We start from the raw sequence: 20,264 nt of genomic DNA, 5'->3' as shown, positions 1-20,264 counted from the left end.
GATTCTACAGGCCAAACTGGAATTCACACTCAACAAAATATCTCTCAATATATGCCACTCAGGCTTGTATGGTACAGAGCGTATGTATGTACAAAACAATGCTGTAGACGATTTGGCAGGAGTGTTCTTGTCCCTAATTCTATGACAACTCTAATAGATACAGTATGGCACAGCCACAATTTAAGCAAACTTTGACTTTCTTATTAAGCTGTAATATGCTCTGAATAAACAGTTCAACATTTTAATTCTTTGGAATGCATTTCTTGTGTGTGTGGTGTGGTGCATATACTTGCTAGTATAGGTATGTGCACGTGTGGATGTGGACACACACATTTGTGCATGAATGTGGAGGCCTGAGATCAAGTGTCTTTCTCTAAAAGGTTTCCACCTGTAAAATTCTGTTCTCTGATCGGCTCTTTCAGTGAATCAGCTCATGCGTTCAGCTAGATTGACTGGCCACACTGACTGGCCAATGAGTTCTATAGACCTCCCTGTCTCTGTCTCCCCAGTGCTAAGGTTATGGGCTCCCACAACTGTGTCTGGCTTTTGAGCATCTAAATTCAAGTCCTCCTCCTTGTGCAACAAGCAGTTTACCTACTGAACCATCTCCCCAGCCCCTGGAAAGCATTTCTTGTTCAATTCTATTTTGTAATGATATTTTTCTTTCCCAAAGCAGTAACAACATAAAACCTGAAAAAAAGTTAAAGAAAAGAAAACCCTTCAGGGCAAGCAATGTTTTTTCACAACTGTTTTCTCTCAGAGGCTTAGTATGAATCTGTGGGTAACAGCAAGAAGGAGAGGCTAAAAGGAAATGTCTCTCGTCCCTTCCACATTGTCTACGATGCTTCACCCCATCTACCTTCTCTTCCTGACTCTCTCTCTCTCTCTCTCTGGCTTTATAAACACGCTTTTACACCCACATGGGGAGAAGGGGAATGGTCTATGAGAGATGTAGGAGGGAGAGGATGAGAGAGGAAGGAAGTATTCACTGCTCCTAAAGCAGAGTTTCTTACGAGCAGGGGGTCTTGTAGTAAAGGGAGTCTCCTTACTGTCATCTAAAAAGTCTTCCTCCTCATCCTCCTTTCGAAGTCTTCTCTTGGTCTCCTCATCATAAATAAGGCCGAGCAAGCTGGCAGGGCTCTCGCTCTCTCCATGGCACAGCTCATTCAATCGGATGCCAATTGCCTACCGGGGAAAAGGAAAGAATGAAACGGCACGAAGGATGACGGACTCTCAATCATCACACAATCAGCCAAATGATGGGGTTGACTTCCCACACAACCCTCTGTGTGTTGTCACCACCATCTTGGTCAATAAGGAATCTAGACAAGGAAGGAATAGTGTCTCCAGAGTCATTTGCTCTAAAGATTTGGAAAAAATGGAATGGACACTTTTGTATGCATATACAAACATTTTAGGAACCAAATGTCCATCTTTATTCAAAGTTCATTTGTTTTATAGGTCTCACGTAAGGAAGCAAGCAAGCAGTGTTCTCCCTCCCTGTGTGTGTGTGTGTGTGTGTGTGTGTGTGTGTGTGTGTGTGTGTGTGTATGTGTTAATGCAAGGTAAGTGTGCAGACATGTGCATTTGTGCCAATGTGTAGTCCAGAGGAAGATATTGGGTGTTTTGTTCTATGATTCTTCACCTTATTCCTTTCTCTGTGACAGGCTTTCTCTGTGAATCTTGAGAGAGGCTGGTGTTGAGCAAGTCCTAGCAAGACTTGTGTGTCTATCCCACATAGGTAGGGGTGGCCACACTGGACCTTTTATGTGGGTACTGGGGATTTAAACTCAGGGCCCCGTGCTCGCAAAGCAAGCACGTACACACTGAGCCATTTCCCCACCCTGCATGTACTTATTTTTAACAGAGGGTTTTAGGGCAGTGAAGAAACAAGAAAGCATCACTCCTTTGAGGCTTCTGATTATGCTATCTTACAAGAATGTCAGTGCCATGCTAATGAGTTTGGAAGTTGGCAAGAATTCTATTCCTGTGAATTTTATTTATAATACCATTATGCATGCACTTATTGGTGTTTTTGGAGCTCTCCCCCTCCCATGATAGTCTGTAAGTTAGTAAGAAATGTTAACTGCTCTTCTGGTAGAGCTTCTAAAAACCACATTAGAAACAGGACTTTTTAATAACCTGGCACACTGACAATATTGGCCCTTAACTTGGCATACACAGAATCAGACTCTTGTTATCTGTTCTTCTGAATCATGACACATGGCTCCACAATTTATCAAAAGGAATTTTCCATAAGAGGTGAGTACACTGTCTCTATCCAGTTCCTATTGTATCCAAACTAGGTAGAATATGCAACAATGAAAGGTCACAGCCTTAGGGAGGAGTCTCAAGGATGAAGCTAAAATGACCACTGACTGGGTGCTGACAGTCTTGTGCTCTATGCATTCATCAAAACAAACCCCAGCTGGATCTCTTCTTCCTGTATCATACTTAGGGAATGTTTAGCAAAGTTACACAGTCTTAGGCATGCAAAGAATTAGACTCGCTGCTGGAAACCGACTTGGACCCATGAACGGATGTGCAAAGTGCTTCCAGAATGCTTTCAACAAAAGCACAACTGTTTTAAATATGTTAAACTTCTGGAAATAAAAAGGTCTTTACAAGATCTGGAATTAAGTGACAAAATTCAAAAACCAGGAAGCAAAAGTCCTGACAAGAAAGTACCAACAAAAGCTATCACAACCCCCACCCCCATTTTACTTGCTAACTCCAGAAGTTTTAAACAAATAAAACAAGACCATGGAAGACTTTGTACTGAGGATGAGGCATGATGAGTTTGGAGTCGAGCTAGCCAGCTGAATGGAAAAACTCAAAGAAGATAATTTTTTAAAAAATATTGATCCTTCTGGGATATTATAATGAAATGATTTAAATTAAACCTACAGTTTATAAAAAAAAATCAAACCCTGGGCCTGGAGAGGCGGCTCAGAGGTAAAGAGCACTGGCTGCTCTTCCAGAGGTCCTGAGTTCAATTCCCAGCAACCACAGGGTGGCTCACAGCCATCTATGATGAGATCTGGTGCCCTCTTCTGGCCCGCAGGCATATATACAGGCAGAATAATGTATACATAATAAATAAATATAAAAAAATTAAACCTTGAATTTGCCTAAGATAACACTAATATCTAAATAATAATTTCAGGTTCTATGTCTCATCTAAGACTGGAGGAATGCCTTAAGGAGATGTAATTCCTTTCTACCTCCATTCATGAAATATTTATAAAGTGAGGTAATCTGTAAGGCGTTAAATGAAACATGAACCTACATGAGCTGTTAAAACGACCTGGTGGTGTCTTCTCCTGATGAATTATGAATGCACTTACAGGAGGATCCCGGATGGTCAGGGAAGTTACGGAGGCGAAGACTGTGGACAGAATCTGACCATGTCGCATCCTGCCCTTGTCCTTACTACACTCTGAGCCTATTGGGGAGGCGAGAATGTGTTGAAATGATACACCAACTGGTTCAGAAGAGAAACATCATCATACTCTGTCCCCAGAGCAAGGTATCTCATCACTGCAGACCTAGAGAGGCTGATGTGTTGGATGACTGGAAATGGAGAGAATAGATGTTCACATGAAGGGCCTAAAATAGATAGAAGGCATTCAGGGACTCACCAGGAAATTATTTAAGAACTGCTTTTTTTTTTTTTTAAATGAGGAAAATGTGCAGGAAGGCAGGGAAGGTCTCTTAGGACTAGGTAGCCTAAAGAGCCATTTGAGGGCTATTGTGCTGCCTGCTCAGGAAGGTAGTGAAAAGTCATGAAGCTTGGCTTTAAAATATGTGGAAGTCTACTGCTTATATAAACTTATAATTTTGTATGTTATTAATTATATAATATAATATAACATTACATATTAAAATATAATATATAATTAAAATATATGCTATATATAAATTTATAAAGTAAATTTATAGTATGAAGGCTTAAGATAAGTAGGCTTTGTGTGTATGAGCTAATATAACTTCATCACCTCTAATCTTAGTAATGATTTAAGCAAAGGTTAGACAATGATATCAACCTGAGAAATTTGGGTGTAACTTAAGGAAAGAGGGTGGGCACTAAGACCATTTTCTCCTAACCAAACAGCCAGTATTTATAGAATGAATCAGAGAGGGCAGGCTAGAGGCAGGGAGACCAGTGAGAACAGTCTGTCTTGGATAGATTGTGTCCTGTGGAGGCGATCTTACCAGCAGGGTGCAAGTCCGATTATATGGTGTGGCTGGGAGGATGAGACAAACTGAAGATAATCATCTGTGTTTGAGGTAATGAAAGTCTGACCTATGGAGACTCTGATTAAAAGAGAGAGATGGGAATGTGCTGCATGGTGGGCGTCCCCAGTGCTGGTGGTACCACTGACACGAGCCGAAAGCTCCGACGTGACTGTGGATGAGTGTGTATTGAGGAAGAAGGGTTTTTATTTTTGGTTGAACTAAATTTAGGGATATAGAGAAAATACCTCCCAGATGAAATTGGCAACGCAGACCTGGAACCTAAAAAGTGCTCTGGACAGGGTGCTTGGCTCTTTCCACACATCAAGCATTGGGCACATGGGAACTGAGTTACCCTGAGGAAAACCGCAGGGGAAGAAATTATAAGAGATCTCAGGTGACGACTGTATGGGAGGAAAGAGGTGAGGCCGGGGAGGGGGACACTCCTCAAATGAGGCAGAGGGTTTAAATGGGTCAAATGTTTCTGTATCATAAAGTAACTAGTTTTCTTTTTTTTGAAAATGCACTTTTTCCAAATCCACGCCAACTGAGAGACTCCAAAACTGCTCAAACTTTTAGGAGTAAAAACAATTTTATGTGTGTGTGTGTGTGTGTGTGTGTGTGTGTGTGTGTGTGTGTGTGTGTGTGTATTTCACCACCAGAGGACTAGAAACGGTGAATGTTGTTACTAAAAAGGTCTTTAAAATTGATTTACGTGGAGAATAAAGCTAAAAACTGAAAACTGGCTTGATTGTCTACCTTAATGACCTCAAATCTCATTGCTTTCTTTCCAAGATCCCCCCCCCATTTTATCTAACTTAGACAAGGGAGTCACCCTTAACTTCACAGGGGTTCTGACACACACGCATGTGGACGATAAGAGGGAGGTGGCATCCAAATTCTAATAGCTGTGTAGCAGTGAGCTTGACACTCACTTGCGCGGGAGCTTTTTGTATTTTGGGGGAAGAGTGATATATGTAGGGCAGCTCTGTGAACTCTGTGATAAAATATATTTCTGTTGCAGACTGTCTCAATTAAAATAAGATGAAAATAAATCAATCATATTTTAATTATATCAAGTTAATAAAGCATGAAGAAATATTAGAGTTGGAACAACATCAATATAATTATAGTATAAGATTTATCATTTGAAGATTTTAAAATGGTGGCCCACACAGTGTTGAAGTTAAATGCAATTTTACCTTCTAGTGGCAAATTATTAATCTCACTACATTTAACTAAGCTAAATAGATATTCTTATTAAATCGGTCTGTTTCTGTTTCATGCTTCCAAAACTACCAGTGATACTTCTCTATTTTGCAGATTAATGGGTGAAATAACAGATCAGTTCAGGCCTCAAACATTCTTCCCATCTGTCTTCTAAACACAGGAACGCAAAAAGAATGGATCAACTTGGCATGTTCTATAAAACATCTAAATTTATCATACAATTGATTATTAATCACATTAAAACTCCAGTGGAATTGGTATCATATGATAGCCCCTTTTCACTCTATCGAAACAATACCTGGAGGCACCTTTCTCAGAGAGAGATACCATGCACATCTGGGGAATGTCTTTATAATTCATGAATTCTTGGAAGAAGTCTCCAAATGTATTCTTATGTCCTCTTTAATGTTATTATCATCAGAATAGGGTCCACCTAGTAAAAATCTCTTCAAATAAGGTGACAGTAATGTTGGTAATTTATAGCTGATTGTCTTTTTGCCTGGGAGAAATATAGGAGTTAAGCACTCTACCCCTCCAAAGAGTTAAAATGCCGAAGAGAAACACTTTACATCTTCTTTTAACTTGAGAGCAAGACTGTCCAAAAGTACCTGGGCTTTTGAAAATGGAAAACCTTTCTACCAGCAGGGGGCTGAATGGTTTTTAATATAGTTGGGGTAGAAAATAAAGGGTGTTGGAATAAGAAAATCCTTCACCCTGATTTCAGTAGGATTATGAGACCAAATAATTGGGAAGTAGTGTTTAATATTTTAACAACAAGAACACTAAATATGAGAGAGATAGGGTTATGCAAGTATGCTTCGCGAGAATGCTTGGGTTATAGCTTTATTCTAACCAGAGGAGAGGCCATTCGGGATGAACTCAGCATGGATTAGGTGTTGAGTCTCAGGGAGGAGTTCATGAATTAGGAGGAAGACAGTAGCACCAGCCCCGCTCCAATGACCTGCCCTACCTTCCCTAGAATCCCATGTTCACATTTCTGCCTTTAACATTGTACTGCAGTGTCACAACCATCCTGTAACCAGGTTTTACAGAATATTTTAAAGGCACTGTCTCTGAAGACTGAGATTTGAGGCAGCTGCCATCCCTGCTCTCTACCTCCACCCCCACCCCAGTTATGTTTTCTCCACCAATCCTGTTTTGTTCAATATGACAGGTGCCTTTAAGATTTTCTTTTAGCATAGCTATTCACGAAACAAATTTCGGGTGGTATTTCTATCACCTAGAAACGAGATCTTATGGGAGGTATGTCGTACAGGCCAATGAATGCCTTTAACAAGAGAAACTAAAATACCAGCAAGCTGACAGAGTAGCAATTAATGCCATTATCTTGAACATCTGGGGACATACTGGAACACAGGTGATAATAGCCAGGCAGGGTTAAAGTATGATCAGGGAATGGGGGGGAGTGAAAACATTTTTCAAATAAGCAACACTGAGGGAATCTTAAAATTTTACTTCAACATTTATATGATTTTTATCTTCACTTTAAGAAAGACAATAGTGAAGGGCTATCATTTATTAAGATTTTAGTTTATGGGCAAGACAGTTCGGGCTAGGTCATGAATATACTTACCTTCTCTAAAATATTGATGGCAAAAACTAGGCCGGGCTGTGGTGGCGCATGCCTTTAATCCTAGCACTCGGGAGGCAGAGGCAGGAGGATCTCTGTGAGTTCGAGGCCAACCTGGGCTACAAAGTGAGTTCCAGGAAAGGCACCAAAACTACACAAAGAAACCCTGTCTCAAAAAAACAAAAACAAAAACAAAAAAAAACAAAAGAACAAAACAAAACAAAACCCAAAAAATTAAACTCTGGGGTACAAACTTCCCTAACCAGTTAGAATGAACAATTAACATAAAAATCTGATGTCAGCTATTCATGTGTCATAAAGTTCAATAGTTTGCATGTATTTATCATAATCTCTGATAAAATTAATCTGCATCAAGTATAATAGCATCTCTCTCTCTCCCTCTGTACCCATCCATCCATCCATCCATCCATCCATCATCCATCCATCCATCCATCCATCCATCCATCCATCCATCCATCTATGTACCCATCCATTCATCTATCTATGTATCTATGTATCTATGTATCTATGTATCTATGTATCTATCTATCTTTCTATCTATCTATCTATCATGTGTGTGGTGGTGAACACACACGTGTGCATGTACACATGGAGACCAGAGGTCAAACTCCAGCATCATTCTACAGGCAGTACCAACTTTTGTTTTTGTGAGACAGTCTCTCATTGGCCTGGAGCTCACTGGTTAAACTAGGCTGGTGGCTAATATCTCTGGGATCCACCTGTCTTGCCTCCCAGCACTGGGAATTCAAGTGTGCTACCATGCTTGGTTTTCTTCTTCTGTGAGTTTTGGAGATTGAACTTAAGTCCCCATTGGCAAATACTTCACTAACTGTACTATCATTCCAGCTTCAGTTAATTTAAAATCTGGTAAAAAGGACTTAGGAAATTATTCCACAGTGAGTCTATGTGGACACAAGGAATTTAGACAACAAGCACGAAGTCAAGGTTTCAGTGGGAAAAGAAGTTTCGAACTCAGGCTCGGTATATTTGGTTTCCTGTCTAGCGAAGCTTCATCTTATAATTATGAATGTTGATGTTATGCCAGGCACATGGTGGCAGACATTCAATGAAGGATCTTCCTTCCTTTTGCTCCTGTGGCTCTGGTGTATCTTTGTGTCTCATGATATACATTTTGACTATACTGCTTGACTGGTGCAAACTCTTGCGTTTAGTATTAAAGTAAGCATAACAGAATGTAGGAAAAATATAATGCAGTTATGCAACTTGACTCACTGATTTCTAAAGACTGGATGCCACATAGGAAGAAGGTTTTCTCTCATATAAACTGTGCAACGGAAGCTTGGAAAAGTCAATGGCAAGCATAGATCATGAAGGTTAGCGTTAATAAAGAACACTGTCTGATGTCTGTGAAACATTCCTCACATATTTTTTTTTTACTTAAGATGGTTATATAAGACAAATCAAAGAAAATGCAAGAAAGGAGAGAGAGATTCATGTTTTCATGTTTACGGACAGAGAGCACACCATCTTGGTACAGTGCGTGCCTTCTGAATTACTATGGAAGAGAGATGAAGAAAGACCAGAAGGAGAAAAATCCCGAATTAGCGACATTAGTTGATGAGTTTCAGGGGGAGGAAGGGGCCGAGAGGTGATAATGGTTAGGAGATGAAAATGCATACAACCACTACATACATACATAACACTACATACATACATAACACTACATACATACATAACACTGATAAGGAATAAAAACATGAAAATTTTAAAAAGAAAAATTATGCTTCCAGGATATAAATATTTTATATTGGTAGCAACAATTTGATCACAAAGATGATTCTTGAATTCGGAGCCACTGAGAGAATTTATACTAGTAACATAGGGATATTGAACCCTTTATATGCATTTGTGTTTCTTTCCACTTAAGATTAGCAGAAAAAATTAAAAAAAAAAAAACAACCCTTAGTCTTCTTGAATTTGTTTTAATTCTTCACTTTCTCCCTTCCCAGAGTAAGGAAGTTGGCACCATAAGGGTCCATTTTATTAGGATTCTTAAAGCAGAGTTGTTCATTTCTTAGTTATTCACTTATTCATACATATGCCTATATTCATAGATGGCACATTAGGGAAAGAAGAAAACCTCCTATGATATTAAAGGGGAGGGACTCTGGGTGGTAAATAGGTGCTGGGAAGGATACCATTTCTTCAGCGGTGTGGTCAGAACTAAGTAACCCGTGTTCTGATAAAAAGCACCCCTCATACTCACAACCGCAAAGTACCCACCATGAAACTCAGGGAGTGAAGAAAAATAATCAAAATAGCAGGGGCTTCTTGCGGTGAAGGGTTTCAAGGGGAAAGGGCGACTGAGATGATTATTGGTAGGAGGTGAAAATGTGTAAAGCCAATATATTCATACATAAAATTGCCAATGACTAAAAATATTAAAACTTTAAAAAGAAAAGAAATTATGCTTCTAGGATCTAAATATTTTTTATAATGATTTGATCACAAAGATGGTTCTTGAATTCAGTAATTAAAACCAAGGCTTTGGAATCTAACATGGGAGATGAAATACTGATTATTTCAACTATATGCAACCTGCCAAGTTACTTTCCCCCATATAAACCTCAGTGTCCTTAACTATAAAACCAAACAGTAATATTCAGCCTTATAGATTTGTTGGGGGAGATTAAATGATTACTTTCCCCCCAAAGCATTCATTCGGTACCTGGAATATAACAGACAATAAACAAATTCCCTAAGAGAAATTTCATTTCACTCGAATGCCTGAGGTTTTACAGAAGAAAGACAAAGGCTCACATCTCCCCACTGGTAGAAGAGCTTGGCAGCATTCCACTGCAGCTTCTGGTTCCGCTTGTTGCCCACGATGGGAGACCTGCCCCGGGAAAGGCCTTTCTTGGTGATGTTCACATGGTGCCCTTTCATCCACTCTGGCCAGTTGCCCCGGTTGCACCGGTGAACAAAACGGGCACATTCCAGAAACAGAGCTGCTCTGGCCACCACAGGGGCTTCCTGAGAAGGATTAAGGAAAGAACAATGTGGGATTAATAAACAATTTCTTTAAATTGGCCTCAAGTGGAATAACTGAGCTTCCTGGTATACATCAGTCCTGGTGTTTTAATTACCTTTGGCCACATTTCTCAGGATGGCATTAGCACAGTCGTAGAAAATCTGAAAATGAAATCTCAAATTCAAAGGTGCTGTACACATCAAGGAATTAGGTATCCTAAGAGGGCCCATGCTACTTTAACCTTCTCAGTTCTCAACGGATCACATGCTTTCACTATATATATAATTGAAAATAGATTCTTGTCATACAAAATATTCAGATTATGGTTTTCTCTCCCCCAACTCTTCCCAGATCTTCCCAACTCCTTACCTACCCAAATTCACATTCTTTCTTTCTCTTTCTCATAAGAATACAGACATCTATAAAATAATAATAAAACAAAATAAAATAATAACACACCAGAATAGGACAACTAGGACTTGAAGGTATGTGGGAATGACCTTTCAAAGCTTTTAAATAAGAAGTTTCAAAAAGCATAAACCTTTAACATGAATAAGCAAATACTCCATGTCTAGAATGAATCTTACTCCAATCTAGGGTGCTGTTACATTGACCCTACACTGGCATGTTATCTAAGATCACTCACAAGTTTCAGGAGATGAACTGTTTTGTTTTTTGTTTGTTTTTGTTTTGTACACTTTGAGTATTAGAAAAAGGAAGAGGAAGATTTTGTTGAATTAATCTTTTTCCTGTATAACAGACCAAATTCTGCTCAAGAAGTATCATTTTAGTTGAAAATATTAGAGAAAAGAGGAAACTATTTAATTGATAAATGATAAACAGAATATTTTTTTTTCAGGAAAATAAAAAGCAGGACTCCCTCTTGACATGCAAAGATGTGGTTTTAAAAATAAAAGCGGTAGGTTTGATACTCGGAACCTGGAAAAATGAGATACTCTGCTGAACTCTTTAAAAGCTAACAAGCATGTACAGAGGCAAGGGCGTGGGAAAGATGGAGGAGGGGAAGAAGAGAAAGAAGAGAGGAGAAGGAGGAGGGAAAGGAATAGAGGAGGAGGAGGTCATCAGTAGGTCATAAGAAAAATACAAAGTGTTACCTTTGATTTTTACCTGTGCCAGTTATTTTTTTAACTTTTTATTGATTCTGTGTGGCTTTCACATCATGCATCCTGATCCCATTCATCTCCCAACCCTTTCATATCTGCCTTCTGCCCTTGCAACCTCTGCCCCAAAATAAAATAAAATTTTAAAGAAAAACCAAAAATCAAAAAACAAACAAACAAAACCCCAAACAAATTAATGATCCAACAAACCAAAACCAAAACAAGCAAAGCAAAACAAAACAAAAAAGTCTCAGTGTGGATGCTGTAGTGTGACAGTGAGTCACACAGGATACCCTTTAGACCATACATCTTTACTCATAAGTGTTCATTGAGTAAATGAGTCGTTGGTCTGGTTCAAGGCCTCTGGCTTATGCTACACTAGATACTGGGCCCTCACTGGGACTCCTCTTGGATATACTAGTGTTGCCTTGTGTCATGGAGATCCTGCAGTTTTGGAAAGGTAGGTCTGGCCCCTTCACATGCTCTAGAAGTTCATAGATGAGGTGGATATTAGGACAGGCTAATTCATAGCCTTGGTTCTGGGTCTGGGTGGTAGCTGGGTAGTTTTCTCTCATCCTGACCACCTGGGTAAGCTCTCCTGCACTGCCCTGGCGAGCTCACCCAATGCAGCAGGTAACAAGGCCCACTCTCTGGTGTGCTACAGTTGGTGAGGGGCAGGGCCAGCTCTCCCACTCTCATGACCTCAGGGCCAGCTCTCCCACCTACCTACCCCAGACATGGAGGGTTGGAGGATGGGGAAGGCCAGTTCTCCCTAGTGTGCAGGCAGTGAGGAGCAGGATCAACTCTGTGCAGACCTGTCCTCATCGCCTTTGGTGGTAACAGGTGCCACGGACATCAATGCAGACCTTGGCTGTGGCAGGGACACGGACCCAGACCTGGCCCAGGCTGCAGTTTGGGCCTGTATGATGCCATGGCCTCAGGTGGCAGTGCATGTCACACAGGTCTGTATGAGCCTGTTGTGTCATTTTTTTAAAAAAAAGTCACATTGCCACCACCACCGCTGGGTCACTCAGTAACTCTAGGCTGTCAGTGATCACAGATTCTCAGGTTGAAAAGAATTTTTTGTTGTTGTTTTTTGTTTTTTCGAGACAGGGTTTCTCTGTGTAGTTTTGGGGCCTGTCCTGGATCTCACTCTGTAGACCAGGCTGGCCTCGAACTCACAGAGATCCACCTGCCTCTGCCTCCCAAGTGCTGGGATGAAAGGTGTGCGCCACCGCCGCCGGGCGAATTTTTTTCATCATTTTAACCAACAAAGTTTAGAACAATTCAATCTATAATGCTAAAATAAATATTAATGTATAGGGATATGTCACAGTTGACTTCTTACAAATTATAACATATAACAACACTATGATCAAGAAATAATACCCTCATTTTAAGAGTCTTCAAAAAAAAAAACCCAACATGTTTTCCATATTAACCTGGACTGTGAAGGTGAACATACAGTATCCAATCTGATGTTCTCCCATTCCCACATCTATGCTGTCTTTGTCTTCATATTTATATTGTCTTAATTTATATTCAAAGATCTTACTAAAAGAAAATTGGGGGGTGTAGGTAGAATGCATTTAAGAATAAAAATCAATTAGTAAATACAATATTTTTTAACACATATCATATGCATTCTACCATTTAAAACATATTGCAGTTCTGTATAATGAAAAATGATGTTCAACCTTTGTGACTTGGTTTACCTCCCAGTCTATTCCCATCTCAAGTGCTGTACAATCTAAGTGAATCAAAAAAAGAAGCAGTTTCCTACAGATAAGATCTCATATCTTTCCAGAAGTGCTGTTCCCATGACCTGCAGCCTTCACGTTCCTGCTCCACCTGTAAGATTCTGGCAACCATCGTCACTGAGAAATCTTCTCTGTTTTTATGCTCTTTTAGATGATTAAAGTAAATTACAACCCCCTTATCTAAAGCTTAAATGCAGCTATCGAGAATTCTATAAACTTAATTTTAAAAACGTTTTTAAAGGAAAATAATTACAGTAATGCATCATAAAATTCTAGTTAAGAACCACATTTAAAGAGGGGCTTAATTTTTCAAACCTCATTGACAGGAGACAGAAAGTTAATATAGATGAAAAGACAAAATACCAGATGAACACTGTGTTAAGAATCTGTTATTCATACATGCGTGATAAGTGACGAAAGTCTGTACAGAGGCCGAGATATGGAAACAGGTCATTAGGAGAGTCCATTATTCAATGCCAGGAGTCTGCAGCAGAGGCATGAATACGATGATGCTGTTGCACATGGTCTGAATACTGAGTCTTCCCGTGTAAATGTTTACTAAGCACATTGGATGTGCTGGCCTGTATCTGAAAAGGGCTGAGACATCTGTCTCTAGAATATGAATGCCAGGCAGGAGGGCAAGCCCAGCACTGTAAATTTATTTTCTTCCTGTCAGACTTTGACAGATTCTCATTATAAAACAATGTGAACTCAATGCTTAATGACAGGAGACAGAAAGAACACCCATGGCAGAGCACTGTACAGTGAACTCTGACTTTTATAGGATTAAAGGTAAAAACCCAACTTAGACTAGTTACATGGGGTAGAGAGTCTTTTCGCCACCCCTAACTATGGGCTGATGAAGGAATGAACAACTGATGGATGGACGTATGTGAAGAGGTATAAGAACCTTGAAGTGGTTTTAGATGAACAGAAATTTCAGTTTTCTCCTTTCAAAAATTTAGCATGATAAAACCCAGATGTTACCAGCATATAGTTATTAGCCTTGGTAGTTTGAAGTTTGGAAATGCAATTTAGATCCATTTGAGGATATATTCTCTTTATTATACAACTCAACACAAAGAGTGAGACTGGTTATTATCCAATGGTTTTGATACATGCTATAAAATCCAGTATCACTGAGAACTGCCACAGCTTGAATAAAGAATCATTCAAATGGTATCCCTTTTTTAATAATTCTCATGATCCTGGTAAATGGGAGGCAGGCTTGGGAATTCTATATTCAAGATGTTGTGAATTATGTCAGTTCCTAAAGTATTAAGTATTCATATCCTCCACTTCTGTTCTTTGAGACAAACTGGCCTCAGATTCACAGAGATCTGCTCCCTTTGCCTCCTGAATGCTGGGACTGAAGACGTGCCTTGTGAATATTTCTATTCAGGAAGTTGAGGGGGATGCTGAGGCACAAAGCCAAAGATAACTACTATGCCTTCTAGTAGAAGATGCTAAGCAATAAAAATAAATACAGAACATGTGTGCAACAAAATCTAAGGTATTCTACTGTGGATATGGCTGTGATGAGTATTTCTTAAGTACTATTTAAATCACAGTTTTGAGAAGGGGAGATTTGGGGAGGCAGGACTATAGACTACCTAGAACAGAGGATTCTTCCTAGTCACTAAGGAAAGCCAAGGTTTCCCTTCTGATGGAGTTTCACTCTTACAGTTCAGTACAATCTGCAGGACCAATAAAATATGAAGGTATGATGTAGTGGAGATGGATGGATTCACATCAGGGAGAAAGATAACTCAAGGGGATGGGGAACAAATCAAGCAAACACTGCATGGCTAAAAAAGACCATCAAGTATCAAAGGCCCAGTTACAATGAATGTCAACACTGGTCTAGAGTGGGAAATAACAGGATACAGGTGATATGCAGGGGGAATCGGGAAAACATGGCACTTAATTGGGGAGAGCTACAGAGGGAGAGAGAGGGAGTATAAGGCTAAAGTTAACCTATAAGCACTACTTGCCCAAGGACACATAACTTCTTGGATTGCTGGGGGCTGTTGTTCATGTAAGATAACAAGTCACCTGTTTTGATGTCTATAAACAAGATTGGTTGCCCCAGCTGCACACAATGTGCTTTATCACACACAGACAGGCAGGAGTACATCAGGATGTATACTCGGCCCGGATTGGAAAAAAGCAGAAAGTACACAGCCTCATGGGTTTGGCTGACCTAATTCACACCATTTCTCTAGCCGTCCTGGGTATGGATCTGGCCACTGTCCATCTTCCTGGCCAGTCTTTAATAAAGCTTGCTTCAACTGGACAATCGTGGATTCAGTCATTCTCACAATTTTCAGGTTTAGCAGGAGGAAGGACAAATAACACTGAGGGTGTTTTTAAAAGTCATTAAAGAATTATATTTTCTTTTATTTATCTATATTATATATACATATATATGAATGTAAAACACACACACACACACACACACACACACACACACACACACAATGAAACCAAGTTATGTCACTTAGGATGACAATGCTCCTAATAAGAACCACAGACTATATGACAAAACACTAAGTAACAGGCATGAGAAACCTCCTTTAGAGTTAGTTGTTGGTCAGGGTAGTCCAAGAGACACACCCCCACCAGACAATATAGTCTATTGTGTTTAGCCTTGGTTGCCTCCCAGAGGTTCCTGAAGGCATCACATACTTAGGACATAGGATTCAGAAGGTTCAAGCTGGGTCTGGCCTGAAAGCTTCCTCCTTTCAGTATACAAGCTTCCAGGGGGTAAACAATCAAAGTCTCACCCAGCTGTGATACTTATGAACCACAACAATAACCAGCCTGGCAAGAAACTCCTAAAGGTGACTCTCACATCTTGGTGGTACCCAACAGCTGCCTAATTGGACTTCTAAGGCCCTAACAACTGAAGGGAAATCATGTCTGGTATCGGAAACCTGGTACCCAGCTTCCTGGAGCCACTGAGGTTGCAGGTCTTAGAGAAGAACCAACTATTGCCACTTTACTGGATCAGGATAATTCCTAACTGCATATTAAACTTAACCTATCCACAGATAAGCATAACTCTCATTCCTTGTGTGGTTTGAATAGAAATGGACCCTATAGGCTCATATATTTGCATACTTAGGGAGTGGCCTTGTTGGAGTAGGTGTGACCTTGTTGGAAGAAGTGTGTCACTGGGGGTGGGCTTTGGTGTTTCAAATGCTCAAGCCAGGCCCAGTCTCTCTCTCTCTCTCTCTCTCTCTCTCTCTCTCTCTCTCTCTCTCTCTCTCTCTCTCGGATGTAGAACTCTCAGAGCTCCTTCTCCAGCACCATGTCTGCCTGCATGCTGCCATGCATCCTGCCATGATGACAATGGACTAAACTTCTGAGTTGTAAGCCGGCCCCAATTAAATGTTTTCCTTTATAAGTGTTGCCATAGTCATAGTGTCTCTTCACAGTAACTAAGATATGGTGTCTCTTCACCATGTTAACTAAAACACAACTCACCAAAGAATCTCTTTGCAGCAGATGGAGACCATTACAGAATACAATTCATCAAAATAAAGAGATCAACTGGTCATCAGGTACCTAGTTCCAACAGATACATCTACAACACAACACTTGCACCTAAGGCTCAGGAAACTTGTGAAAGAAGGGACAGGAAGATTATAAGGGCTGGAGAACCAAGAAAGCTACTGCAAGATTGTGTCTCTTAGACGGGGATTCTACATCCATACCACAACCATATGGCTGCTAAACAAGACCTGAACAAGGAAAACCAACGGACATGCTAACACAGAAGCAGAAAAATCTCACCAGGCTTCTAGACAAAGAACTGTGTGATACTAATGACTGTTGAGGGAGGGAGCGTTAGTCTTTCCCATGTATGAGCCCTGTGATTGGTTATCCAACACCAAGTGGTCCGGCCTGAAATCATATACACAAAGCAACAAACATTAAATGTACATAATTTGTGTATGTATGCATATATATATGTGTGTGTGTGTACACATGCATATACATATATGTGTGTATATATATATTCAAAGAAAAAGAGGCTTTCAATTTGGCAGTGAGAGAGGAGGAACAGGAGAGATGGGAGGTGTTGGAAGGAAGAGACATGAGAGATGGGAAGGGGGAAATGTTGCAATTGTATTTTAATTAAAATTTTTTTAAAAATTAAAAAACCAGAACCAAAAGCTGACAGCATGGAGGTCGATATATTAAAATGTCTTCTTGCCGGGCCGTGGTGGTGCATGCCTTTAATCCCAGCACTCGGGAGGCAGAGGCAGGCAGATCTCTGTGAGTTCAAGGCCATCCTGGGCTACAGAGTGAGTTCCAGGACAGGCGCAAAGCTACACAGAGAAACCTTGTCTCAACCCCCCCCCCCCAAAAAAAAAGTAAATAAAATGTCTTCTTTCTTATGAATCTGTCTGTCCAGGTGACATTTCAGCTCCCACAGCTACGCCAAGTTTCTATTCCACTACGCCACAGTTTCGTAGAACCATTTTAAGTGGAAAGCCAAACTATATTAAGTTAAATTATATGAATTAGAATCTCCAAACATAAAGTTTAAATAAGAAAGTGGAGTGTCAGTGATTTCAAAAAATTCTCCTTGAATGGAAGGCATGTTTTTTGATGGCTATCGAGTTATGTAGTCAAAGTCACATGAAATCATGACATTGTCCCTGTGCAGTCTGAATTTCTTCAACATTCTGCAGCTGGAACTAGAAAACTTCCTGCATCCAGAACCTTTCCTTGATTTTTTTCTTGTTTTCTCTTTCGCCTGGATTTTTATGATTGTTATATGTATTGAATGCTTCCTTTGTGACGGTGAAGCAGAAAATTGGGATACTAAACCAAACAGCTGGGCTGTCCTTTGCCTGGGGACCTAGAAATATATTTACCAGGACACAACAGTTAATTGGAGGGTATAATTACAATACATTCCTTTCCCTCAGGGGCTTATCTTAGCTTGTTATATGAGAAGAAACCCCAACAGATTCTGAAAATTCACATAACACTGCACAGGAACTACCTATTTTTTTTGAAAGCTAAATATTTTATGATGGTCCCTGAGGAATCACATAATTTTTATTGCCTTACAATAAAATATAAAGTGCTTGCTGCTGTGAGATATGTTTATTTAAAACCAGTGGGAATAAGCAGTTTTTATGGGTCTCAGTATGTGTTAGAATTTTTTTCTTCCTTTCCTTCCTTTTTTTTTTTTTGCCAGAGGGCATATGTTTCTGAGTCAATGTTTATTACTTTGCTGGTATTGAATTCTCTCCCTGACTGAGATCACTGCCTAATAGACTCATTAACTGACAAGCTGCCTCCGTCCACTTCAACAGTAGTTGTGGGCAGTCTGGGGTGGGCATAATTGTTCAACTCATGGTCTGGATGGCTAGTCATTTTCCTATTTATTCAAGTCATGGTTGTGTTTTGGGTCAGTATTTTTTTTTAAAAAAATGATGTCTTCTATTTCATATAACAGACTGGATGGTAAGACAAACTTCCTTTGATTTAAAACACCTAAAGATGCTAGACAAAATTTTAATTTTTGTTTTATTTTTATTTCTAAGGTGAGATGGAAGACCACAGAAGATAATCATGGGGCAGCGGTGGATGAGTTAGAAATATTTGCTCTCAGAGTTTTTGGTCCACTGATTAAATATCTAGTCTCAAGCTGGTGGGGGTCAGGCCACACACTTCTATGTAAAGTTAACTCTGTTTGCTTGTTTTGAGTTAAGGGTCTCATTAGGTAGCCCAGGCTGTGTATTTTGAATGCTGTGATTATAGGAATGTGCTACCATCCCTGGCTCTAAATTGACCTTTACAAATAAAAATTTAGGACTGCTCATGAAATTTGAAACCCCAAATATAGGATAAAACACATGTTAGTTGAGTTTTGTTTGTTTGTTTGTTTATGTCATTGATACTATTAACATTTGGGTTGGATCATCGCTGTTTTGTGGGTGGCATACTATGAATAAGATGTTTATCAGAATCCAAGTTGTGAAAATCAAAGTTTATCTGGACCTTATGAAATAACCTGTGGTAGTCAGCCTTGCTCTTGACTAAGAATGGTGGGATTGGGGCTGGAGAGATAGCTCAGCAGTTAAAAGACCTGGTTACTCTTCAAGAGGACATGGGTTCAATTCTAGAACCTACACTGTAGTTCACAACCATCTGTAACTTCAGTCTCAGGGAATCCAACATCGTGTTCTGGTCTCTGCAGGCCCCAAGTATGCACATGATGCATAGATAGATATAACATGCAGACATTATGTCTGGACACATTAATTCAATTATATGAAAGAACTATGTGATCAGACTCACTTGACAGAGAGGAAGCGAACTGAATGTGGTATCTGAACATTTTCTAAGACACAGTATCAAGAGCGACAAAGAAATGAAATAGAAGAGGTGGTCAAGGTTAAAATTAGACCTTGAATGCACCTGCAATGTCCAGAAGGAAAGAGAAAATGTGAGAGACCTTATATCAAAGATGTAACACCTGAGAATTTTCCAGAATATATTATATATAATATATATATATAATATTCCAAGTGCAAAAATTAGGGTCCTCATGAACATCTGGTGAAATATGGCAGAAGCATTTTAGTGAAACTGTGAACTGTCAACAGCCACCAGAAGATACTAAAGGTGCGTAGAACAGGGTCAGCCTTGGGTACTGATTGCCAGCACAGAATACTAAGACAGGGGTGGAATACTATCTTGGAAGGGCAGAAAGAAAATGTCAGCCTATGACTTGTTAGCAATTCCAACAGAAGGAGCTTCAAGTTGAGGTTAAAAAAACGTTTTTAAAAACACCGTGGCTGAGAGTGCTACTCCAGCTGGCTGGCCTCTGAATCCTCTCTGGTGAGGCATACTTGAGAGGGAACATGAGTTTGTAAAGAATATTGGGGTAAAGGAGGAGCCAGCAGAATTTGCTAAACTTTGGGGAAATTTTAGGACCTAGTTCTGATTCCCAGAGTGCACATAAAGCCAGATGTGGTCCAGCTCATATGTAATTCCAGGGCTCCTGGGGTATGAGGCAGAGAAAAGAGAAAAGAATCTCGAAGGCCAGCTAGCTGGGGATAGCTGGTGAACAACAGATCCTCACTCAAACACTATGGAAGATGGGAGGCAAGGACCAATCAATACTCAGTGTTGTCTTCTGATTTCCATATGGAGTGACATGTATGTGAGTGACATACTTGTACTCACACATGAACTCACACACATACCCTTAGAGAGAGAGAGAGAGAGAGAGAGAGAGAGAGAGAGAGAGAGAGAGAGAGAGTTAGAGAGAGAGAGTTGGAGAG

The 20,264-nt window shown here is 39.9% G+C and overlaps 1 protein-coding gene across 8 annotated transcripts in view; it reads right to left on the bottom strand.

Moving 5' to 3' along the window:
* Positions 1-20,264, bottom strand: part of Unc80 (unc-80 homolog, NALCN channel complex subunit) — a 181,372-nt gene that overhangs the window by 94,477 nt on the left and 66,631 nt on the right. For all 8 annotated transcript variants that reach the window (XM_052749736.1, XM_052749735.1, XM_052749731.1 and 5 more), the window contains exons 23-24: positions 9,860-10,072; positions 1,050-1,185 (exon numbers count right to left, since the gene is read on the bottom strand). In XM_052749736.1, the coding sequence (XP_052605696.1) occupies positions 1,050-1,185; positions 9,860-10,072 (349 nt within the window). The remainder of the gene's footprint in view (positions 1-1,049; positions 1,186-9,859; positions 10,073-20,264) is intronic.

This window comes from Peromyscus californicus, unplaced genomic scaffold (genome assembly GCF_007827085.1).
Source record: "Peromyscus californicus insignis strain IS unplaced genomic scaffold, ASM782708v3 Scaffold_21__1_contigs__length_65335640, whole genome shotgun sequence".
Taxonomy (NCBI): Eukaryota; Metazoa; Chordata; class Mammalia; order Rodentia; family Cricetidae; genus Peromyscus; species Peromyscus californicus.
The sequence above is the reverse complement of the archived record's forward strand: the minus strand, read 5'-3'. Positions and strand labels throughout refer to the sequence as shown.